This window comes from Mustela erminea, chromosome 2, assembly GCF_009829155.1.
Source record: "Mustela erminea isolate mMusErm1 chromosome 2, mMusErm1.Pri, whole genome shotgun sequence".
NCBI lineage: Eukaryota > Metazoa > Chordata > Mammalia > Carnivora > Mustelidae > Mustela > Mustela erminea.
Window position 1 is genome coordinate 67026382 of NC_045615.1, and position 26117 is coordinate 67052498.

The 26117-nt window shown below is 41.5% G+C and overlaps 1 protein-coding gene and 1 pseudogene across 2 annotated transcripts in view; one reads left to right on the plus strand and one right to left on the minus strand.

Moving 5' to 3' along the window:
• Window positions 1-25627, minus strand: part of ELOVL6 (ELOVL fatty acid elongase 6) — a 122265-nt gene extending 96638 nt beyond the window's left edge. The window contains exons 1-2 of one of the 2 annotated variants that reach the window (XM_032333149.1): window positions 25399-25627; window positions 25123-25243 (exon numbers count right to left, since the gene is read on the minus strand). In XM_032333149.1, the coding sequence (XP_032189040.1) occupies window positions 25123-25211 (89 nt within the window). In that variant the 5' untranslated portion in view covers window positions 25212-25243; window positions 25399-25627. Of the gene's footprint in view, window positions 1-25122; window positions 25323-25398 lie in introns of those variants that run through there. The other variant, XM_032333150.1, reaches the window with a different exon arrangement.
• Window positions 19189-19664, plus strand: LOC116584600 (annotated as a pseudogene).
• Window positions 25628-26117: the final 490 nt, after the last annotated feature.

Consider the following 26117-nt stretch of genomic DNA (forward strand, 5'->3'; position numbering starts at 1 on the left):
TGCTGTTTTGTAAGCAGGCATTTTCCCCCTTGGCCATACATGATGTGCTTTTTCTGCCAAGATCTATTCTCCAGTAATATAATTTTAGTAAGACACAAAGGTCTACCAAAGATTTTTGGAGGGTAAAGGTGTATTTTTTTTTTTTTTTTTGAGGGGGATGCAAGGCCTTCCCAACAGAATATTCTTTTTTGTTTTTTTAAGATTTATTTATTTATTTGAGAGGGAGGGGGAGGGGCAGAGGGACAGGGAGAGAGAGTCTTAAGCCGACTCCACGCTGAGCACAGAGCCCAATGATGGGCTCAATCTCATGACCCCGAGATCATGACCTGAGCCAAAACCAAGAGTTGGATGCTTAACCGACTGTGCCTCCCAGGTGCCCCACCATCAGAATATTCTTGACTATAATTGATCTCTGTCAAGTACATACAAGTAACGGGCGCCTGGGTGGGTCAGTGGGTTGAGGCCTCAGCCTTCGGCTCGGGTCATGATCCCGGGGTCCTGGGATCGAGCCCCACGTCGGGCTCTCTGCTCGACGGGGAGCCTGCTTCCTCTTCTCTCTCTGCCTACTTATGATCTCTGTCTGTCAAATTAAAAAAAAAAAAAAAGAACAGACAAGTAACTCACACACATCATCTTTTGAAAAATCTATATGTAGAGTTCTTATTTTTTTTTAAAAGACATCAGAACAGAATGCCCACATCGAAGTTTAAGGCTGTTCTTATTGTTTGTATGTAAAACTTTCTGAGGTCTTTAGGTGCTGACCAGTGTCAGGCCAATTAAAAAAGTCATTTCTTGTATTTTTGGCACAAAGTTCTAGATTTTGCCACAAAATGCTTGATTCCAGTTGGGAGATCTAGTTAGGGAGTGTTTATTAATTACGATTAATGTTTTAGTAGGAACCTGCCTTCGTATCACTTTATGAATAGAGCCTGGAATATAAGTAAACACGAAAGAGATTACTCAAGTTAAAAAAGAAAGTTTTCAAGAGTGAATCAGCATTTTCTGTCTGTATTTTTAGCTCGTTATATGAGCATTATATTGCTATATACCATTAGAATAAGAGTCCAGTTCAAAAGATACAATCGGAACTTTTTCAAAGACTCTGTTTCATGTGATATATTCCCATGATCTGGGCTTCCTCAACAAAACGAAATCCGCTCTCCCACCCATCACTACCCTTTTAAAATATGGTCTTTGGAATGGTTTTTATGATCTTTCCAATAAGTGCTGGGGTCATTAGCCAAAATCGGAGAGGGAGTATATAAAGCATAGCTAGAGGACCCAGCCTGCCTGGGTTTGAAGCCCATCTCTACTGATTACCAGCTCTGTGCCCTTCTGCAAGTTACTCATCCTCTCTGTGCCGGAGGTTCCTCAGTTGCAAAACACGCCCAGTCATAAAGCAGATTGTATAAAATGGAGAGTTGGTGAGTCAATTATTCACAAAGCCCTCCGTGGGCTCATGGTAGGCTCTCAATAACTGTTAGCTAATATCCTTATAAATGCCCCAAAGAAATCCTCAAATAAATGTTTCAATTTCCAGCAAACGCTTCGATCACCTTCCACATTCATAAAGGCAATGACAAAGGATTCACTGTGTGTGTGTGTGTGTGTGTGTGTGTGTGTGTAAGCTTGCATGCTTGCAATTATCCACTTTTTTCTGAAATTCCCTCCTGATTCTCCCTTAGGAAACCACAATAATTTTTTGACCTAATTGTTATCTGCTTTTATAAAATTTTGGGGGTGCCTGGGTGGCTCAGTGGGTTAAGCGTCTACCTTTGGCTCTGGTCATGATCCCAGAGTCCTGGGATGGAGCCTCGGGACAGGCTCCCTGCTCAGCGGGGCATCTGCTCTCCCTCTGCCCCTCCTTGCCACCCCCACCCCTGCCTTGTGCTCTGTCTCTGAAATAAATAAATAAAATCTTTAAAAAAATAAAATAAACTTTTAACTCTGCAGCTTTAGAGGCATGTTTTGTGATGTAAATTGGGAAAGACAAGTTCTCTGTATAGAGACACTTGCCTTCTCAGCATTCTGTGAAAAGTATTTTCACTGCTAAACATAGGTTGAGTGCTGCCATTGTAAGTTAGACTCATCTAGGACAGTATGAAGGCTTGAACTTTGGACGCTTCTTCCTGCAGCTGAACACAGGCGATCCTCATTATTGCAAATTCGCCTACTCACTCAAGCCCATCACTCACCCCAAACTCTATACTCAAAGTCTTCCATGGTCATTCACGGTCACGTGCACAGCAGTGAATAATTTGACTTGCCGATGCCCACGTTCGCAGCTAAGGTCAAACAAGGCAACACTCTGCCTTCTTGTTTCAACTCTCATACAGTAAACAAGCGTCCCTTTTTTGGTCTACTTGGTGCTACATTTTTTGCATTTTTGTGCTTTTTTTGTTGGTGATTTCACCATTTAAAACGGCCCCCAGTACTGAAATGCTGTCCAGTGCTCTTAAGTGCAAGAAGGCTGTGCCTTACAGAGAAATGCGTGTTAGATGAGCTTCATGGAAGCATGAGTTACGGTTGGGAGTTTAATGTTAATGACTCAACAATACATATTAAATAAAGTGTCTTTAAACAGAAGCACGCATAAAACAGGGTCATATATTGATCAGTTGGCAAAACTGTTATGACCAAAGGCTTGCAGAAACCTAACCCTGTATTTCCCCTGCGAGCAATGGTTCAGAATTTGCTAATTCAGTGTTCTCAGACACTTTACGAAACGTAACTACTGCAAATAATGAGAATGCACCAAACCTCTGACAAAGAACATGGGTTAGAGAGAGATGGTACTAATCTATCTAGGCAACAGATCAAACCCTGGGAAGGAAGAACTTTCTAGAATATAATCCATACTTGATACTCGTTGCTTAGATTAGTGATTATCTTCTTAAGAAATGTGATCTGACTTTGCTTGGTTTAAAATAAATGCTTGCAAAAATAAACACTTGTATTATCCCAATGTACTTAAAATTCTTTCCTCCTTCCTCTTTTCTTTCTTTTCTCTTTTCCTTTCTTTTCTTTCCTTTCCTTTTTCCCTTTCCTTTCCTTTTCCCTTTTCTTTTCTTTTCTTATACTATGAACTCTGCAAAGAGCTTTTGAGTCTTATTACAGTGGAACAATGGACATATGTCCCCTGGAATACAGGGACTTTTGCATCTGAGCCTTATGCTTGCTATATAGTAACCATAGGAAAACCAACAACACTCCTGGATCTCCCAAACCTGCTTTTGTTCAGGTTCCAAGTATGGAGCAGAATCTGCAGTTACACTGACTTTACACAATGCGTATGTCCAGGCAATACTCTCCACTCGGCCCTGCGCTGAGTAAACCTATAGGTCTGTTTAAGAAGTCCAAAAAGCTCACCAGGCAGCCCCATAATACTATGCTATTTCATCCACTGACTTTATCTGCTTATCTATGCATTCAAATAGCACCTCCGACCTGCTTCTCTGTCGAGACAACACAAATTGCTGGGTGTGACTTAGTCAAGCGTGAGAATGCACACAAACAGGGAAATGTAGCTCTGGCGGTCCAGGGCCAGGAGCAGTCAATGAGAGAAGGAGGCAGAACGCAATCCCAGCAGCCCAGTTTGCTGAGCGCCAGTCCCAGGATGGCAGGAACTGCTCTGAGAGTTACATTAATGTGTTAATGTTACGAGTGATACCCTCACCCATCCCCTTTCATCATTTTCTCCACCCTGAACAACCACATCTGACACATTTCGAAAGACTCCTGACCAACATCTAAAACTTTTAGACCCAATGCGCATGGATTCTTTACCTGATTTCTCTACCTGCAGCAAGCCACCTGAATGTAATTTACCCTGTTATTAAATGGGCCGTGCCGCTCAGCTTATGGCCTTCTGTCAAAACAACTCCCTGAACTATAAAAAGAGTCCAATAAAATGACATTGCCTTCAATGCAAACTAAAGAGATCCCCAATATGCGGATGCAAAAACGGTTTGGCCATTTTATTTATTTATTTTAAAGATTTTATTTATTTGATAGAGCATGAGCAAGGGGAGGGAAAGAGGGGAGAGAGAGGGACGAGCAGACTTCTGGCCGAGCAGGGGACCCCTATACAGGGTGATCCCAGGACACTGAGATCATGACCTGAGCCAGAAGTCAGAGACTTAACCAGCTGAACTACCCAGGTGCCGCCCTCCCCCCATTCAGCCATTTTAAACACATATCTTCTTAATGAAGAATGCTGTTCCTCCTGAACATGAATCAAAAGAAAAAATTAAGAGCTTGGATGGCATGTCTTTTTGCCTGTGGTCCTACTGAATCAGATTGGATTTACTGAGACTCTTCCGTTGACCTTCAGTTCCCTCCTGCTCTGAGCTGGACATTCCTAGTGTCAACACACGTTCACCAGACTGGATTTGCTTCCCCTGTATTAGACCTAGCAGTAGTCACAGGTGCCAAATCTACAGGCATAGAATAGATTTAAAGCACAGGAAACTATCACATAATATGCCATGAGCTTTACCTGTATTTTTACTCTCTTACCCTAGAGCTGGCATATCCATGCATTTAAGTCAATCCCCAAATTTAATGCAGTGAAAAAACACCATTATTTCTGAGTGCATCAGCTTCTAGGATACTTGTCTATTAGCCAGTCATTCCTTTCCCTTCTCCATACTTCTAATGTGACCTTATGGACCATATAATCTAAGAATGTGTAAATTCCATGTATTTTTAACTTCTGCTTGTACTCTAAGTAAAATGTATAATTAACAAACTAAGAAGAAATAATCAGGGTGCCTGGGTGGCTCAGTCAGTTAAGCCTCTGCCTTCAGCTCAGGTCATGATCCCAGGGTCCTGGGACCGAGCCCGCACCGGGCTCCTTGCTTAGCAGGGAGCCTGCTTCTCCCTCTGCTTCTCATCTCCCTTGTACGCACACTCTCGGTCACACAAATCCATAAAATCTTTAAAAAAATAAAGTTACTAGCTTTCTTTTTCCTTCTAAAAATGACAAAAAATAATATACTGATTAAAAAGAGTGACATGTCTCCTCAAGCTTTTCACATGTTAAGTGGAATATCACAATAAAGAAACATAATTCTCTCAAATACAATTAGGTAAGGGAAGTATTTGACAATATGAAATAATGTGCATCCTATATTAAGGGGAAAAAAAGTCAGGTATAGAAAAATATGGCATGAACTCATACTATTTTTGTTAAGAAGAAAAACAAAAATGGACTGATGGAAAGAAAGAATTTTAAAAAGATTTGCACTGAAATGTTAGTGTTTATGTCAAGGTAACATTTTATTTTCTTATTTTTGCTTATTTGTGGTTTCCTAAAATTTCTACAGTGTTATTTAAAACTTACTTACTCCAGGTCTATCCACTGAAAGAAGAAACTACAACTGAATGAAGTTTACTGCTTTTTAAAAATACTTCTGTGACAGTACCCGTCTTTGCATTATCAAAATAAATCCTAATAGTCTCTACATAAGTAAAATCACTAGGAAAAAAAAATAAAGATTATATCTCCATAATTCTAGGCCTCTGTGTGCATATAATTTCATTGATAAAGCAGAACAACATATACATCAATTTCAGGAATGATGTAACAGTAAACCTTAAACTCAGCTGAACTCATGAGAAAACAAGAGTGTTACTGTTCATTTTCACATGAAAAACACTTTAAGGGGCACCTGGGTGGCTCAGTCAGTTAAGCATCTGCCTTTGGCTCAGGTCATGATCCCAGGGTTTTGGGATCCGCGGGGAGCCTGCTTCTCAGTCTCCCTCTTGCTTGTACTCTTGCCTCTTGCCTCCCCACTGCTTATACTCCCTCTCTTTCTCTCTCATGGTCTCTCTCAAGTAAATAAATAGGATCTTTAAAAAAATAAAAGAAGAAGAAAAACAATTTCATCTACTAAAGACAAATGGCAAGCTATTGATGGTCTGGCCCCAGATCGATGAAAATATAATTCATAGAATATTTGGGAAAGCCACTATATTCCAAATATCCTAGACCTGGCATATAAAAAAGACAGAACTGTTACACTATAGCTACCTAAGGAAAAACAGCTTTGATCTATTACAGCCCATCTACATAGGAGAAACTATAAACAGAAAAAAGAACTTATGTTTTCTTTCCACTAAGGGAAATTTAATCCTATAAGGGGCATCCAGTTGCACCATGTTTTGTCATTTTCTGTCCTCCACTGTGGGAACAAAGGACAAGCACAATTTACCAGCTTCTGAATCCTGACACCTCGTCCATCCCTCCAGCATCTCTGAGAAAGAAGGAAGTTCTGGACACCAAATGCTTTGTGGGGAAGAAATATTTTCCACGGAAAAGTTTAGTCAGATGATGAGCTCTTAGATCTCCGAGGCCAACCATACTCATCTTTAGCCATGATAGAATTCTCAAAAACACTGTAATTTTTTTTTTTTTTTAAGTTTGTTTCATGTAGTTCTCCACTGTGAGTATTATTTCATCCAGGCAATGCCAGTTCAGAAAAACAACTGTCTGGTTTGCCTGAAATTACTCACATGAAATAACATCTCCCATCTGAGCCCAGCCACCAGTTACAATGCACTGACCACTTCTTATTGTTATAGCAGAACTAAATAAGAGATTAGCATCAACATTCGTTCGATTAAAAAAAAAAAGCCCAGTAATTAGTAGAGGTTTACTTTTTAAATCACCACAATGTTCATATTAGACAGCATTAAAATTGAAGCTTATTTTCAAAATTAATGTGAATATTTATATGCACTTATAGTATATGAAAATTTGAATGTTTACGGCATTTATTTATGTATTTATTTGACAGAGATCACAAGTAGGCAGAAAGGCAGGCAGTGAGAGAGAGGATGAGGAAGAAGGCTCCCCACTGAGCAGAGAGCCTGGGGTGAGGCTTGATCCCAGGACCCCGGGATCATGACCTGAGCGGAAGGCAGAGGCTTTAACCCATTGAGCCACCCAGGCACCCCTGAATGTTTAAGTTTATCAAAAGTTTATAACGTGAGGGGCTCATGGGTGGCTCAGTTGGTTAAGTGTCTGCCCTTGGCTCAGGTCATGATCCCAGGGTCTTGGGATGGAGTTCCACATCCGGCTCCCTAGTCACTGGGGAACCTGCTTCTCCCTCTCCCTTTGCCTTCCACTCTGCCTACTTGAGCTCTCCCTCTGTGTCAAATAAATAAATCTTTTAAAAAAGTTTATAATGTAAAAAATTTTGTTTTAATGTTTTTAAAAGTCAAATACAATCATATAGCCCCTACTCTCTCCTGGCAGGAACTGCACCTACAGTATCCCCAGAGATTGTGCTGTGAGAACATTTTATGGTTAGTTAATTGTAATTTTGATATTAGGCTGATACAAGCACATTGCTCTAGAATATGAAACTATGTATGCTTTATTTGGGGGTGGTTTTCAAAATTTAAAAAAAAAAAAAATGTCTATAGCAGCAGAAAACTTCGTTAAAAAAAAATTACCTGAAAGGAGATACACATTTTTGTCTTAGGTGACAAAAAAAGTCACAAATGTTTAATAAATTAAATATTTAAATTTACTTCCAGAAAAAATATCTTTTGAGGAAATAACACTCTTAAAAATAATCAAGACTAAAAAAACCTGAAACAGTAATTATGCAATATTTTCCTTAGTACTTAATATTCTTTTTTGCTTCTCTAGGGTATTTCTAGGTATTTCTAGGGTATTCTCTAGGGTATTTCTACCAATACTTTGGGGTTTTTTTGCATCCAGAAAGAATACTTAATAGATTAAGAGCAAACTTTTTCTAAATGTACAGAAATGATAGAACCAAAAGATCAGATCATTTACCGAGACCTTTAAAAACTGTATCCCATACAATTTGGAACCATTCTCTTCCAACCCCCCTTTCCTTTCTCCTGTGCCCTTTCGTTTCCTGGCTGAGACAATGGAGAGGAAAAGACTAATATGGAATGGCAGGTCTCCCTAAACACTGGTAACATGAAAACAAACCAAAATACTACTTTTCCTGTATTCAAATGGCAACAGCCCATCTTTTTCTAAGATGAAGTCCAGAAGAAGCAAGAGTTCAAAGCAATGCCCAAGGTTGATAAAATCTCTGCAAAGCAGTCCTCCTGTTAAAAAGCTCTGTCACACTCTTCTTAACCTCCTACCTGGTACTTCACACCAGATTAAGACACACCAGGTTCTGGGGAACCACAGAGCATGGCCTCCGGACTCAGCCTTCATTCCAGAAAGAAACAAAGTCCTTCCGGCTCTTCTGAATGAGATATGATCTTCCAGGCATTCTGCAATTCTGGAAGTATTTGTTAATGATGAATTCCAGGTATGTGTACAGCATCTGTTCCAAGGGGCCACAAGGTCCCTGAGCCAATTATCCTATTCATTTTTTTCTCTCCAGGGACAGGTTTATGTTTCATCTTATATCTCTATTAGATTAGATGACTATTGTCCTTGGGGAAACTTTGCCCTATTAGATATATTCCGGAAGCCAAAGCATAAAAGTTGTTATGTTAAACTCAAATTAACGTCCTTTATCTCTGTCCCCCCCCCCCCAACCCATTTAAAGATAGATAACCCCTCCCTACTAAAAAATAAGCGAACTGGGGAATTGGCAACTGGAGAAAGTGAAGGAAATCTTTGTGACATCAATAGTATGGCTCATGTCTACCTTAATCTGAAAAGTGTATTTACTGGAAGGAAGATTGTGCAATTCAATGTCCACAAACTGTGTTTCTGTTTAACTATGTTGCTTTTTTAATGTTTATTTAAAAATGCATTAGTTTAAAAAGAAGTATGTTACCTGATACCAAATACACCATAGTAAAATGCAACTTTTACAATAAAAACAGTAAATATGTTATAGTTAATGCAAAAAAAGGGAAAAGTAAGACCACATGCATAATCATACCACCCATTCATACTCAGGGTATAACATAAAAAAGACTATAGAAAACTAGAAAAGCAAAGGGACAAATAATCTCTTGATACAACTATCTTGTACCATTTGAGTATTATTTTCCTCCTGATCTTTGTTCCTTGTGCATACAGTCCTACCCATCCCTCATTGTAGGTAAGTTTTTAAAATTCTTTCTGATTGGAGTAGATGGCTTGAGTGCCTAGAAAAGATTTAATAATCCCCAACAATTAGCACAGTTTCACTAAAAATTAGTCATGATAAATTATTACCCTTTCCTCTTAAAAATAAAATTAGAAGATTTTTTTTTTCACTGTTTAGTAAGTCACTGGACAGTGTCCCATGATTCACTTCAGGACAATATAAAGTGTACTGGATAATAAATCAGATAAATTTGAAAGTGAATGAACAGGCTTGAGTATCCATACAAATATGCATTCATCTGTTTAACACACACAGAGTACAACTATATGCCAAATTCTGTGACAGGCACTGATTTCAAAGCTAGAAGAAAAAAATACTCACCCAGTTATGAGTCAAGTTCCTGCAAACCACAAGGGAAGACCCAGTGGATTTTGGTGGGTGGGGAGGAAAAGGGATTTTAATTTGCATTTGAATAGACAGCCAGGGATGAGGGCTACCTTGGAGCCAGGTTTTAAATGGCCTTTCAAACCAACCAAAACAATTTGGACTAGTCATATAGACAGTGGGGGTTTGTAGGCCAGGCGTGACAGGATGGGATCTGTGACTTCTGCTGAAAGACTAGGAAGACAATAGAGGGAGGAAAGTGAGTGAGGAGACAAAAGGTAGAATAGGAGACAGAGGGAGAGCAGGGATAATGGCTCTGAGCCAAGAGAAATGACCAGAGCCAGATCACGAAGGTGCCCTGAAGCAGACAACAAAGGAAGTTGAGCAAGTTGGAAGTAGTTCAGTTTGTGAAATCAATGGCCTGTGAAGACAAATCCAAAGAATGTCAGATGGAATCAGCATCATCAAGCAGTACTCCCAGTAACAATTACCTGGGAATACCTTTCACTGTACCTGGGCACCTCCATACTCATATGGACATACTCATTCTCAATCTCCGACACGAAGCTTGCTCGTGTAATCTGAAGAGAAACCATCTCCTCTAACTGAGTCTGGCCAAAATATCTGTTGAAGGATCAGGGACACAACATGGTTCTCGATTTTTTTTTTTTTCCAACCCCAAACTGCCCTCATCAGTAGAAAAAGAACTCAATAATTGCAAAAAACTAAGTACTAATCAAAATGATGTCACCACAAACAGTGTCAGCAATCAGAACATACAAGTTCAAAAAAGGATTTCTGCAAATGTGAATGCATGAGCAGTAATTGAAAATCACTACAACTCAAGATAACCCTTGAGGTTCTCTTGGAGTCCTTAAAATTTCCAGAATGTCTTATGTACAATAAGAGCTTTGTAATGTTCCAAAGGACCACATGGCCGACCTACCAGTAGATTAAAATTATAATTCTCTTCTCCCCCACCGCTATTCTTTAATACAGACTTGCTCATTTTAATATCTATGTACCAAGCTTTAAAAAATTGATTAGCAGTTTCCTAGTCTGTCACATTGAATTGTCCAAACCCAAAGCATGGGAGTCCTAATTTTTGATTTTTCATAAGTGACCATGTGAATTATCAGTGGGCTGCAAATAATACACGAGAAATGGCTTAGAAAAGAAAGACTACAGGGTGCCTGTGTGGCTCAGTTGGTTAAGAAACTGCCTTCAGCTTGGGTTACGATCCCAACGTCTCAGGATCAAGTCCCATATAGGGTTCTCTGCTCAGCAGGGAGTCTGTTTCTCCCTCTGACCTTCCACCTCTCACGCTCTCTCTCAGATAAATAAGTAAATAAAATCTTTAAAAAAGAAAGAAAGAAAGAAAGAAAGAAAGAAAGAAAGAAAGAAAGAAAAGGAAAACCTACAGAGGGCATAATAGCAATTTTCAAATGCATACAAAATGGTCATTTGGAAGGGGGGAATTAAATACAGGTAGAGTCAGCACAAGGACTAATGGAGGAATGGCGGGAATACTCAACTTTCAAGTCAATATGTGTAACAGCTTTCAACAATCGAAGCCACCCCCAGTGGAATGGACGGAAGAAGGCTTCTCTAGAACATCCTCAGGTTCTCAGGTGACCAAGTTAAAAAGAAATCGCTTTACCCTGTTAGAAAACTAGTCCTAACAAACATTTGGAAATTCTATCTATAATCTTCTCTGCAGTCAAAAAAACATAGTTTAAGATACTTGATAGCCAGGTGCCTGGGTGGCTCAGTCAGTTAAGCATCTGCCTTCAGCTCGGGTCATGATCTCAGGGTCCTGGGATCAAGTCCCACATCAGGTTCACCACTCGCGGGGTGTCTGCTTTTCCCTCTCTCTCTCTGCCCCTCCCCCTCCTTGTGCTCTCTCTCCCTCTCTCAAATAAATAAATAGAATCTTAAAAAAAAAAAAAAAAAAAAAAAACTTGATTGCCTGCCTAGGTCTTTCCTTCTAGCCCCCCCAAAGTAAAAATGATCAATGATGAGGCATAAAGATAATATTCATTTTTTTCCCTTCTGTTTAGAGCCTTTTACATCATGAATACTGAGATATTCTGAATTTTCAGAACAGAAGCCCTATAGGTTAATGCCATTGATTCTTTTATTGTGGAATGTGTCATGTTTTTTGGAGCCATCAATGAAATAAAAGCATTGATAAAAATGTTTATGTAATTTCAGATTCACTGTGTATTATTCAATAGCACATCATAAAATATTTGTTTTAACTAGCTAACCCTCATTTATTTATTCTAACTGTTAAGAAGTTAATTCAGCTTATAATGAAAAATTTCAAATGTGTCAGACAGTACATAGCTTTTGAAACATCTTTTAGGAGGATGTGAGCAGAAAGTTTGAAGCACACTCCTATAATCTAGAAAATCCCATGAAACTATCTGGGTTTTCTGATTAAGCATCACAATGTCCCTAGATTTTAGTCATCTCCTAATCTCATGTCAGTACTAAGTGTTATAGTCCTTCATGGGGCCATTTTTCATGAGAGCAGAATTTCTACACTTCACGAAAATTCCTACCTAACAGGACAATAAGAGAAAACACAGTATAATCGCTCTGACAAATAAAAGCTTCTCAAATTTGACCTCAGAAAAAAATTTTAAATTTCTTCATTTCCTGGACCTTTGGGTCATTTTCCACATTTAACTGCTACTGTTCCAAGTATCTACAAATTCCAAGCGTCTACAACATTAGGTCTGAAAGAAGAATTTCTCTACAGTTGATACAGACCAAGGGGACAGTCCACTTACAACTTACATGTTTATTATCTTAGAAATTAGTTATAAGATACCTCTAAGAGCACGACACACTTCCCCTCTGCTGTCATCACAAACAGAGGGGCAAATTGCCCACGGCCATGCGAACTCCAGGCCTGGATGGGGAGCTGTTGGTTGGTAACCTCAGGAGTCCTCCAGGTGAAATTCAAAACAGGTCCCTTGTGCATGGAGCCCTAAGAAAGAGGCAGATCACACCAGACTGGTACGCGGCCGTTTTAAAAAGCAAGGGAATTTACATATGAGGCTGGTCTTCAGAAGCTGCAAGACAGGCAGATCTCTGTCCCTGCCTGCCGGAATCTTAAGAGTTGGTACAAATGCCTTCACGGGGTTCAGTTATGTATATAGTCAGATGGTCTCTGGTACAAAGGCCTTCACAGGGTTCAGTTGTGTATATAGTCAGATGGTCTCCCTAAACATGACTCTCTCAAGGCTGCGTCCTTGAAGTGGCTTGTAGTATGGGAACAATGAGAAGAACACACATCTCAAAAACAAGGGAGGGAATGATGATCCTGCAAATGCCAGGTCTAGCTTGAGGGTCAACAGGCAGACATGTACCCTTTGATGACTCCTTCAACAGGAGCTAAGAGAAGAAGGAATAAGCACATGGATGAAAAGCTCCCCCATACTTTGAGAACCCCTAATGGACCTCCTTGTCTCAAGAATGAGAAAACTGGGAACCTTAAAGGACTCCCCTTCAGTTTCTCTACCACAAGCTCACTGATATTCCAGAGCATAAGAGAAAACTGACATGTAATCCTCCCTTATTTTACTTCACTAAGAAATCAAATAGCCATGTTTCTTTCATTGAAATTAGATAGATAGATAGATATCTTTGAGCAGTAACCAAAGACTTACTTGAAGCCCAAACTTGGGAGTTTATAACTCCAAAATTTTCAGCCACTATAATTTCACTTAGGGATATAGTGATTTTACCTTCAGTATGTGTAACACAATAGAGACACTACCGTACTCTTGTTGAATAAATTATTAAATGAGATAATCTCAGGTGTTTTATAGGAAATAAATTAGTAATCAGCATCTATTCCCAGGACTGCCTAGATTTCACGGTTTGTTACGTTGTGATGGAAGATAAAGCATTTTTTGAAAATGTTCCAAATGTTCATGGTAGAGTTGCCCCCCCATACTTTTTTAAAAATCACTTTTTTATTAACAATATATTCTCTTGCTGGGCTCGTTCAAATTATAGGTTTCTTGACGGCAAAGTCGACGTCAGATTTTTTTCTTTTTCTTGTTTTTTTCCCTCAGTGCCTATCCCTTGGTAGTGGCTCCTGGGTAATGGGCCTTTTTGTCATATTTGGAGAACTGACTGCATAGCCACTTAGGGTGACCTCAGTTCTACCAGAATTTTATTATGATTCCTCCCTTTTTCTTTTGATGCCATAGAGTCTATGTGCAGACAACAATAAAGGTATAATAAAAATTATATACGGTCCTGGACACTGTTCTAAGGACTTAATGTGTAATAAATTGTCTAATTCTCCCAGCCTGCTAACGTAGATTCCCTCATTAACATCCCCAATACTATTATTATCATCTCTCTATTTAAAGATGAGGGAACTGAAGCAGAAGTGCTAATTCATCTGCTAGAGAGATGGTCACTCAGCTGCTATGTGGCTCAACCAGGCCTTGAACCCAGACACACTGGCTCCAGAGTCCAAGTGTTTAATACCAACTTGGACTCCAGAGTCCAAGTGTTTAATACCATGGTTTAACCACCATGCTGGAATACCACAGCGCACACTCATCACCACACCTGTGGAAAACTGAAAAATAAATGCAAATAAGAGAGTCTAAAAATGTGTGGGAAGTGCTCCCTCCACACTGACGCCCAGTCTCCAGGCTTTCTCTCCTCTTTGCCTTCTTCCCTGGGGCTGTTGCCTTACAGGTTATTTATAGAGAGAGAAGCAGAGTTGTTTTCCTTAATTCAGAAGGTGATGAAAAAATACATTTCTATTTCATATATTAAACTAGTTGCCAGAAGTCACTCTAGAGATGAAATTATTCACAACAAAGTTGTCATGCTAGACAAAAGTGAATATGCTTAATATATCCCAAGTGTGAGCAAATAATAGCTAACTGGGAAAGGCCCAGTAGAAAGAACTTGTAAAAGCAAGAGGAAAATACACCCAACTAAATTGTCTGGATCTCATTTCAAAACAAATAAATATAAATTAAAGCAATGGGATATCCTATTTTGCATGAACTTATCAAAGATTTTTGAAATGCGATGTGAAAACTGTCCTTCCTTGCTGCAGTGCAAATTGGTTCCACTTTTCTACACATGAGCCAAGCCATAGATATCATAAACCTTAAAAAGAGGTAATTCCCCTGCATTACAGTTCGTATTTATACAAAGGAAAACATTAGATAAGTTAAAAAATTAATATGCAAAGATAATCAGAGGACTAGTTCTAATAGCAAAATCTTAGGCATTGAACATGTTCAACAGTAGGCAATGGTTACCTAAATTAATATGAGTCCAAACGATACCAAACAATAACATATATGGAAAATACACTTATGGAGAGGTTTTAGCGGTAGGTTTATAATGTAAAGAGGGAAATATGTAACACAAGAATTGTAATGAGATGATATATTAAATGTAAAGTGCCCACTGCAGTCCCAGCACGCAATAAAGAACTCAATCTATCAACAGTTTGCACTGAATGATCTAAAGTATATCAAAACCTTGGAAACAAGGCTGAAGGAAATGTGGCAAAAGAACAGTGGATGCCTCTGGATAAGAAAGATGTTTTATTTCCCACATCTTTACGTTTTCTAATGTTTTCATGTCTTTTTCCTACAGTATTTCTTTCTGTAGAACGAGATCAAGGACTTAAAACTCGCCAACAAAACAAGTAAAAGTACATCTTAATTCTTCACACAGCAGGAACACACCTCAAAGAACAGGGACATCCCCGACCCACACATCTTTTTTTTTTTTTTCCTTCTGGCAACAGTGGGTGGCTATTTACCCTAGCTACTAAGACCTGCCTGGAGGAAAGAAGGGTATAGTCAGCGCCAGGTGGAAACACATTCCTGGAGTCTAGAACCAAGCTGAATGTACGAGGCTCTTGGAAGAGAAGCAGACAGAAAGCATGTTTTATACAAAAAGTTCCCAATCTGTTGTTTGCTTGTGGCAAAACTGGAATTGTTTATGACAGAAGCAACATTAAAGGTGACATGGCTTTCCCCACTCCTAAAAGTGTTGATAGATGAACACACACTATTCAGGAAATACTTCTTAATGATTAAGGCATTTAATCATTTTTAATCATTTAATCATTTAATTTAGTTACTTATTATCTATCTAGTTTAATGTTCACTACAACATTTAGAGGTGTTTTTCGTAGTGACCCTGGCCTGCCGTGTTCAGGATCCCTTAGGAAAAATTTTTTAGAGGCACTTGGGAGACCCTTGACTAAAACCACAATTTCCTTCTGTGTTTAGAGTGCTTCAAGTGACCAAGTGCACTGTTTATTGAGTATTTATTCCTATTCAAATGAGGGGATGATCAAGGCCTCAGTGACAAATTCTTCATCTGGCCTGGAGCCCATTCCTCCCTTTTTAGTCCCTACCTGCAAATCCCAACTTGTATAACCACACTGAGCCTCGTTTCCTGTCCTAAGAAATCAAAAAAGATAATACATCAAAGGGTGATTGGGAGGATGTAACAGTTAACACATGTAAGCATTTTAAGAGAATGCCTGCGGGGCACCTGGGTGGCTCAGGGGGTTAAGCATCCCACTCAGGTCACAATCCTGGGATTCTAGGATTGAGCCCTGCCACAGGCTCCCAGTTCAGCGGAGAGTCTGCTTCTCCCTCTCCTTCCGCCTCTTCCCCTGCTTGTGCTCTCTCTCAAATAAATACATAAAATCTTAAAAACTAAAAATAAAAAAGAATGCCTGCCATCAGTAAACAATTATGTACCAACTATTAGTATCATTACTCTAAAATAAAGAAAATCTACCCTACTTTTAAAGATCTTTAAATTAAGTCTGCCAAGAAGTCATAAAATTGAGAGCTAACTACAGACATTGATATTTATAGTACATTTACTAAGCTTCCTTCCCTTTTATTGTAATGATAACCACTACTAGTCTAGCTTTTAAATGTTTAATGCACCCAAAGACTTTACTAGAAATCTCACACATTTAATTAAAAAAAAAAAAAGTTTTAGGAGTAAACCTTTTCAACTAGCTCCTATTTCCCCATTGTGCCTCCTAAAACAAGATCATAAAATTCTCAACTTCAAAACATTCAATTCCACTGAACTCACTACACCCGAATGAGTCAATTACCCCAGTGAGAGTGGGCCTAGTATCCTAAAAGCTTTCACATTTTATTAACACCAGCTTTTGAATAGAAGGAACAACTGGGCCTACAAGACAAAAAGTAAAACAAAACCAAAAAAAAAGCCCCAAAACTTGAAGGTTTCAGCCATTATTAACTACTTTGAAGATTTTTAAAATTTATTAATAATCGGGAAAAATCCAAGTACTGCTCGGGATCGAACAAATTAATTAAATATTCAATTTTTGTGGTTTTAAAATATTTATTAAAATCAAATTGTTGGGGCACCTGGGTGGCTCAGTTGGTTAAGCCTCTGCCTCCGGCTCAGGTCATGATTCCAGGGTCCTGAGATGGAGCTCTGCACTGAGCTCCCAGCTCAGCGGGGAGCATGCTTCTGCTTCCCCCTCTCCCTCTCCTTTTGACTGCCGTTACCCCTGCTTGTGCTCTCTCTCTGTCAAATAAAAAATAATAATAATAAAATAAAATCTTAAAATCATTACTTAACTAGTTTTAAAAAAAATTAATAAAAGTCAAGGGGCACCTAGGTGGCTCAGTCAGTTGGGGGTCTTGATCTTAGGGTCACAGGCTGAAGCCTTGTATTGGGCTCCATACTGGGCATGGAGTCAACTTTAAAAAAAAAATAGACAAAAAGCAAGTAAATTGGGACCTGTTTTGCAAATTTTAGAAGTATGTCCAGTTCAGCAAGGTGCTCTTTAAATAGCAAGAAATAGAAAAGACATGGTCTATAATAGGGTATCAGTTTTCATTTTTTGAAAGTCACTTCAACGTCCTTATGTGTATGTGTGTACTTTTCTAGGTAAATGCCTGTACCTCTCCTAACAAAAATATGTAACATACATTTCATGGGTTATTTTCATAATCTTCAAAGAATGATGTATACTGTCCATTAAGAGTTAATGAATTCAAAAGTCCCTTAAAAAATTCAGCCCCACGCCTGGGTGGCTCAGTGGGTTAAGCCTCTACCTTCGGCTCAGGTCATGATCTCAGCGTGCTGGGATAGGGCCCCACATCGGGCTCTCTGCTCTGCAGGGAGCCTGCTTCCTCCTCTCTCTATGCCTGCCTCTCTGCCTACTTGTGATCTCTCTCTCTCTGTCAAATAAATAAATAAAATATTTAAAAAAAAAAAATTCAGCCCCAGAACACAAAGAATCAATTAAAAAAACAAAACCAAACAAAACCAAACAATACACTAGCTCCAAGGATGGGTGTTAATAAAGTTAAAGGTTGGGCTAAAACATTTGAAATTTATCTTTAAGAAAGGGGTTACACCTATTTCATTTAAAATATGTGATCATAGGGTACCTAGGTGGCTCAGTGGGTTAAAGCCTCTGCCTTCCACTCAGGTCATGATTCCAGGGTCCTGGGATTGAGCCCCACATCAGGCTCTCTGCTCAACAGGGAGCCTGCTTCCCTTCCTCTCTCTCTGCCTGCCTCTGCCTACTTGTGATCTCTGCCTATCAAATAAATAAATAAAATTAAAAAAAATATATGTGATCATACAGCCTAAAAGACATTCTGTCAGTGATATTCCCTTAACCATACTGCAATTAGTTATAAAATTTTTAGAAAGAAAACTACCAAAATATGAAAATCTGGAGGAAATAAAATTATTAGAAAAATTAGAAAATTATCCATCCAGCAAAATTCCTTGTAATCAGTACGTCTTACTCATCTCAGCAAAGGGAAGTGTAAATCTTTTTCACTTGTACATTTGGAGGGGAGGGGGCAGACAAGCTTTAAAGTTAAATTGCTGAAAGTTCACAGCAAGTAACCAATTAAACAGAAGTTTTTCCTAAAAGTATTTGTCATTACAACATACTAGGGTAAAGAACCTTAAGACTAAAAATTTTGAGTGCTCAGTATCTAAATGAATCACGATAAACACACAAGCTTGAACCTTGATGACTTACATGGACCCAATGTTGTGCAATGGTTCTCGCTCAACAGGCTTAAAAGTACAAATTCACTTCAGACTCTAGAACAATAATTTTTTAAAAAAGAACAAATCTATTTCTAAAATAAAATGATCAGAAGTTAAATATAATTAAGGATGCTACTTAAGTTCTGCGAATAACTAGACCAAAAGTTACACATTTGTACCAGCCTGTTTGTGTAGTCTGAATACAGATAAAGTTATAAACCTTAATATTCCAATAAAGCCATGTTATATTTTCATTCAAGTTTTCTAAGGCTATCAATAGAAATGTGTCTGTGGTATACATAGGTAATTTTTCTACGTAAATGCCTGTGCTCTTTTAACACAGGTAAGCGGAAAGTAAACGGGAGCAGGAAAATTTGAAGGTAGGGACTAGAAGATAGAACAGGTAAAGGTAAAGAACTAAGGCAAAGTTTGTGGACTGCTGTCTGGCTCTTATTAATGAAGGCCAGTCCAGCTCACTTATGTCCTTACATGAAACATTAAGTGGATCACTGAGTCAATTTTTAGATAATTCATTTTAGAAAATACTTGCACCACCCCACTTCTTCCCCTAAGAGGCCTGACGTGAACTCTGAAAATGCTTCATCCCCAAAACCCTACAAAATCATGCAAATCAAGAGGTTCAGATCTGTGGACTCACTTTAGGAACACGTATGTAACTGCCCAGGCCAACGAGGGTATGCATATCCAAAAAGCCACCAAGTATCTGAAAGATGTCACTTTGCAGAAGCAGTAAATGCCATTCCATCGCTATCATGGTGAAGTTGGTATGTGTGCCCAGGCACCTAGGTAGGTGTGCCAAACAGTGGGGCTGGACACAGGGTCAGTGGCCCCAGAAGAGTGCTGAATTCAGAGAGTAATGCTCAACTTAAGGGTTTAGATATTGATTCTCTGGTCACTGAGCACATCTGGGTGAACCAAGCCCCCAAGATGCACTGAAGAGCGAAGAACTTAGAAGGCTCGTGGTTGGATTAATCCATATGTGAGCTCTCCTTGCCACACCGAGATTTCCTTACTGAAAAAGAGCTGATTGTTCCTAAACCAGAAGAGCTTACGAAGAATAAAAAGATATCTCAGAAGAAACTGAAGAAACAAAAACTCATGGCCCAGGAGTAAATTCTGCACAGAATAAATGCAAATAAAAATAGAAAGAGGATGTCGGTTATCTATTATGAAACATATTTTAAGTATCCTCAAAAAAAAAAAAAAAAACACAAAAAACTTGGACCTAAAATATCCAGATCACTGAAGCAAAGATGAATTCTTGAATTAACTGAATAGTGTAACACTCCTTCATTTTGCTTCTTCGGCTAAAGACTGACTAGATGGGTATTTTATGCCCTCCTAAGTATTTCTAAGTCTCCCTCCCTCACCTCCCACCCCACAACATTTCCACTGTTTAACTTGAAAGAATCTTCTTTCAAGAAGTATGCAAAATAACTCTCAGATCTGGAGAGGTCTTGGATCACATCTGACAATGTGATCCTGATACCTTTAGAATTATCATCACCTAACATTAAAAGCAACAAGCAACAAGCCTTATTCACAAAACTCAACCTTCAATTTAACAAAAGGCCCTATGTAAAAATTTTAGCATCACATGCTATTATTTATAACTAATGCAAATATAGGGATGGACAATATGATCATAAAATAATTTCCATTATCCCTGGAATCCTAAAATACCAAGGACTATGTGAAAATACATAATTTTTAAAAAGATACATAAAAGTTCAGATCAGACCTCCCACACACTTCATTATTTTCTAACACCATAACATAGATTGTATTTTTCTTCTCTGTACATTTTCTCAGTCTTCTCATTCTTAACCTAGTGCTATTACACCAATATCCCAGCGCTCTCTAAAGCTTATTGAATGACATGCTAAATTCCTCACTTAGGACTTTTCAATCCTAAGACTAATATGAACTGTGATTCCCCAAGGTGGCAAGAAACATGAGTATTATATGGACATAGTATTTTCCTAGATATCTGACCAAATTTGTATTTGCTGTAGTGGCACAGATTAAATGAGACTCTGGTCTTTGCGGTTTCATGAGAGCAGACTGCACTATTCTCCAGCCATTTTTCTATAAACGAATATAGCAGATCACAAGGATCTTAGGGATCGATGCAGAACAATTGTCACTACAGGATAAACAACAGCTTAATAATTTGTCTGCATTTTAAAAGTCTGACATGCCTTATGATGCTCTATTTTGAGCAAAATACTAAGGCTTATGATGTTCTTATATGTGTTTCTTTAATACAGAAATTATACATCATCTTACTTTCTGAGCCCCCCATATAACAATGTACACTTCCTTTTAAATAGTGTTTCTTCCATTTTTTTTTTTCTTAGTCAAAACAAATTTGAGGATCCCAAGATTTCCTTGGGTAGTATTTAATCTTAAAAAATCCAACACTAGCTTGTAGACCCTAAAATACAGAACACAAAATGTAAACAATTAAACCTTTATAACCAATACCTCGGTGGGGGGAGTGGAGAAAGTCAGAAAAATATACAAAGCACTGAAAGGCTGGGTATGTGAAGGATGCCAGAGAGGAGCGGGGGAGGGCCTCATGAGGTTCTAGGCAAGCCCTGTGATGACGTCACCTCACAGCCATAATGTTACAGCAGTCAGCACAGGCCTCCTGTTTTCCTATTGGTGAACACCGTGTCAGCCGACATCAGAAGATAATCATCATTGGCCAGACAATTACAACTGGAGCGACTAACTAGCATCCACCGCTGTTAGCACAAACCTGGCAGGCTGCTGAAAGAGAAGGCAGAGCCCAGCTGCCCTTCTCACTCAATGAGTTTTATGTCGCCTTGCCTTACCAGTCACTAGGTGATTTCGCTTCCTTGCTAGCAGCACTTATAAATTAAATCAGCTATTGGTGAAAATAACAGGTAAAGGCAAGACATCTCATTAAAGGACAAAATGCCTTTCTTTTCAATGTTTTGAAATCGCAGACAGAGCTTTTCAGTGTAGAACTGGCAGTCAAAAATGCTACTGGGCATTCATGCATTTTCCTCTACCTCTACCTCATCTAACAAAGTCGTGTGTATTGGATAACTTTACCGGAGATATTTTTAACTTGCCGTGTAGTTTCAAGATGAGGTCTCAGGATGATTCTCCTAGGAAATATATTTATTACTTTGCATTTCAACTGCTGCTCTATTATACATGAACTATTTGACAGAAAATTGAAAAGGTCTCTAGTACTTATCCTGTGTTTAGAACAGCGAGTATAGGATTAATCCTTTGTTAAGGCAGCAATAAACCTGATAAGTTTGCCACAGTTGAACCCTGTAGTGTTTATACAAATACAACTCCAAAATAAGGGGGCCTTAACATTAATATGTAATAAGGTAATAGATTATGGAATCCACGAGGTAAAAGAATATGGATTATAAGATATGTTTAATAAACTACGCTTATTTAAGGTCCTCTTAAATAACGCAAAGTAGGACAGACAGCATACTGACAAAACAGCACTCCTGGCCTTTCTCACAATTCTTCAAAATGAGCTCATCTTTGAGAGAGGAGTTTTAATTTTCTAAATTAAAAAGCTTTGTTTGAAGTCATATCTAAGACATTTTTAAGGACAAGTGCAAATGATTCTCAAATGACAGAGTAGATGCTTCACAACATTTTGTTTTTCCCCAGAAGCTATTTCAAACCATTTTGAACAGGTAAGGCTTTAGTTTCCTAAACTTCCCCTGCCCCCAGGGGGTGGTCTAAGCCTGGGTTATGGAGCTCCCTACTCCTGTTAACAAGGGCAAATAATAATAATAATAATAATCCTTTTCTTACACAACTTAGTCAAGACTTTGTGTTTTCCGGATTTGGGGGTGGGATCTGGGAGGTTTAGAAAACTGGACCCCCAGGATACTGGGAGAAATGCACCACCCCCCCATAAAAAGGAGAAAGCAAGACAATTAAGGTCAGGAAGACATGCAAAGAAAGAGTAACAGCCTGAAAGTCTTTTTGACTGCAAAAGGCAAGTTAAAAAAAATAGGGTCCACAAAGAAAAAGGAAGGGAAAAATCCCAGTAGGTGACTATGATATAGTATTCAAATGCAGGGGGGAAGCCAAATATGCTAAAGTTCGGGTATTAACAGGTAGTGCTGGCAATAAAATGGGCACCAGTAATCATTTTAACTCACTGGATAAGCATCTCCCCCAGCATCTGCCACGTACAAAGCGCCTTTAACGTGCTGAATGAGACAAGAACCGTGACCTAAAGAGCTTATGGTCTGATAGGAAGGAGGCACCGGCAGACATGTAAATATTCATATATACAAGTAAAAAGCCAGGAAAGATGTTGCCAGAAGAACGGTTCGTAAAGAGCCAGAAGGAAACAAGTGGTGAGAGCTCAACAGGAGAAAATAACTTTGGGGCACATTTTGGCCATTTTCAGTCCCAATGAGGGCTGGGCCCTGTCTGGCTCATTGTGTGCTTGTTGAGTGAATGGATAAAAGAAGCGGGAAATGGTTACCTGGCCTCAGAAAAGGCAACCCATAAATATGGACCTATGGACCTTGGTGGTGCAAGGGGTGGCAGGCCAACCGGGAATGGGGGTAGCAACGGCGAGGGGACACCGGATCCAGAAAGTCAGGCTCGGTAAAGGTGCAGCAAGTTGGAGACAAGGGAGACTCGATGGGCTCGAGTGATGTGGCAAGAGAACAAGACAAACAGCTGCAGGGAAGACCCCGCCGCACAGCGGGCCCGCCCCGCAGCTCTGAGCGCCGGCAGCCTCAGGCCCCCGCCCCGCCCCGCCCCGCCTTCAGCACCACCCTCTACGCGGGAGGAGGAAGTGCCTCCGGAGAAGGTCCACAGGCCGCATGGGCGGAGAGGGGCCGCCTCCCCAAGAGCCAAAGGCCTTTCAGTGTCTGCACTCCTATGAGATCCAGCCTCGAGAGGTGTACCCTCGGCGCTCGTCCGCCCAGGAGGGGCCTCAGCCCCGCGCCCCAAGTGCTCGCCGCACTTCCAGGGCTTCGGAGCGGATCGTGTCCCCCTGCCAGCTTCCGGCTCCGGCCAGACGCGGCCTTCGGGCCCCCTCACGCCCCGCACCCAGTGGAGTCCCCAGCCCACCCATAGCGGGTGTGAGTGCGCCGAGCCCTCCACACCCGCCCCCAAAGGGCCGGGCCCAGCCTGCGCGCATCTCGCAGGGGGCGGGCTCGGCCCGGCTGCAGCCGCAACTGGCCAGCGGGCCTCGGGCGGGCGGGCTGAGCAGGAGGAGGCAGGTACCGCGGCCAAGACTTCCCGGGCCGGTCGCAACCGGGGACCGTAGGAAAGGAAGTTGAACCTCCCTCCACGGGCTCCGGCCCGCGGCACCGCCTCCTACTGCACCAGCCAGCCCCGGCCCGCGCCGCGCCCGCGTCTTTGGTTTCCCATTGATGAGAGGGGGGAGGGAAGGCAGGTCGTGACGCCACGGGGCACGCGCACACGCGCACGCGGCGGCGGGCGGGATCCCTTGGCGCCGGAGAGCCCCTCATCCCAACCCTCCCATCCAGCCCCCGGGAGGCTGCAGGCCGCTGCCCAGCTTCGGGGGTGTTGAGCGTGCACTTTACTGATCGCCAGACCCGGGCTCAAGAAGATGACCGGAATGTCTGCCCCAGCACCTCGGTCTACAAGGAAGAAGCGAGATGAGCACACCCTCCCCTGTTAAATATTGCAAGGTGACACAGGATCTCCTCCCACACAGGGATTTTTCAAAAGGACTGGCGGAGGGAACACACTAAACAAGCAAGACTCTTTCCCTATTAGAAGTGTGTCTGGGGAGGAGCCCCCAAGGACTCTGCGGACCGAGGGGTTTTTAATCCGTGTCTCAACTCCAATCAACAGCTTCCTACTGAATTAGAACTGAGTGGGTCCAAAAGGCGTTCCCGTAAAACAGAAACTTAATAATGGCGTGGCTCCACTCGCTCGGGTTCATTCATTTTTATTACTGTTTTCATTGTCCCCTCCCCCCACCGCCCCCGCCTCTTAATGAAACCGGAAAGGGATCCGCGTGGGGAGAGGGGTCCAGGCAAGGAGAAATCCGGCCGGGGAGCTGCAGAGAGCAGGGCAGTGAAGTAGGAGGGCTGCAAGGAGAAAGGAAGGACACGAGGGATAGGAAGAGGGCGAGGACCAGAGAGCGCCGGCGGGAGAGGGTTAAACGGAGCAGAAGCCTGGGTCCTTCCTCCACTGCCTTTCACACTCAGCTTGCGGGAGCCAAGAGAGAAAACCCAAATCTAGATGAAAACCAGAAGGTAGTTCAGGTGCAGAATCTGGACTGGGGCATCTCTCCCGCCTTCCGTGTCGCGCAGACATCTACTCTGTACACTCATGTATGTTCTATGTTATATAATCTATGTTAAAGATGTATGTGTAGCCACGGTTCACACAGGGGCACTCACAGACCCACGCGCTTCATGCAGCCCCGGAGGTTCCTGCACCCGGGGGACCCGGGAACTCAGCGACCAGCTCTCTGCTGCCGGCGATTCATCGGCCCATTCACGCCCCAGACAGAAAACATCGACATTAAGGCGCACCGGGAAGACGCGCAGGGCTCCCGGGAAGAGTGTCACGCGAAAGCATCACCTACCAGTTTTCCTGCATCCACTGGATGGCTTCATTCTCGTTGAACTGCTTTTCGAATTCATATTCTTGTAAAGTCAACACTGACATGTTCATTGGGGCTGATCTTCGGAGTCGCTACGTGTTCTCTACACAAAATAAAATAATCTGTAAAGCGCTTGATTTCGAGTGCTCTCCTGTCTGTTTTCCCCACCCACCCCCCCGAGGTCTTCCCCTCTCCGCTGGATCTCCGGGGGCCGGCCTCTCCCAGCCTCTCTCAGCTACATCCAGGGTCGAGCATTGCCTGTGCCACGGCTCCCAGCTCCTCGCTCCGCGGCTCTCCTCCTCCCGGCGTCCGCATCCACCGTCGGAGGAAATGAATGCCTTGCGGTCTTAGTGCCCGCACGTTTGTCCATCACCCTTTTTACTTGTCTACGGGGAAATCTCCTCCCCCTCGTGCGATCGGAAAATTAACCCTTTGCGAGAGAGAGAGAGCGCGAGACCTCTCGCCCCGAGGGGCAGTTTTGCTGACGCGAAGGTGACTAGGGGAGTGGAGGAAGGGCGCCGAGAAGGAGGAAACGGCCTCGAGGTCATTCACAATCCCCAATCCCAACCTCGTGGGCAGCCTAGCCTTGCCTTTGAATGTGGTTTCGGCTTGCCAGGAGCGGCCCTTAGGCGCGCGACCTGCAAGCTTGGCTAGTAGGCGATAAAGAAAACAGTAAACCCTGCCAGCTCTTTCACTGGGAGAGCTCCAGGCAAATTTGTGCTGAGATTACCCGTGAGAGGAACGCGCTTTCCACCTCCTTGCCCCTGCCCCCACTGTACTCTCGGGGTCCCCCCCCCCAGAGCGATGGCTTCGACTACGGCCAACCTGGGGCCCGGCAGCCCCCAGAGCTCCTCAACCATTCTCGAGCTGGGGATGGAAAGTGGAGAGAGACCAGTAGCCAGAAGAGGGAGAGAGGCTAGGTGGAGGGTTTGGGTACGGGGAGAGGTAGAGTTAACGAACTGAGACAAAGTGGGGGG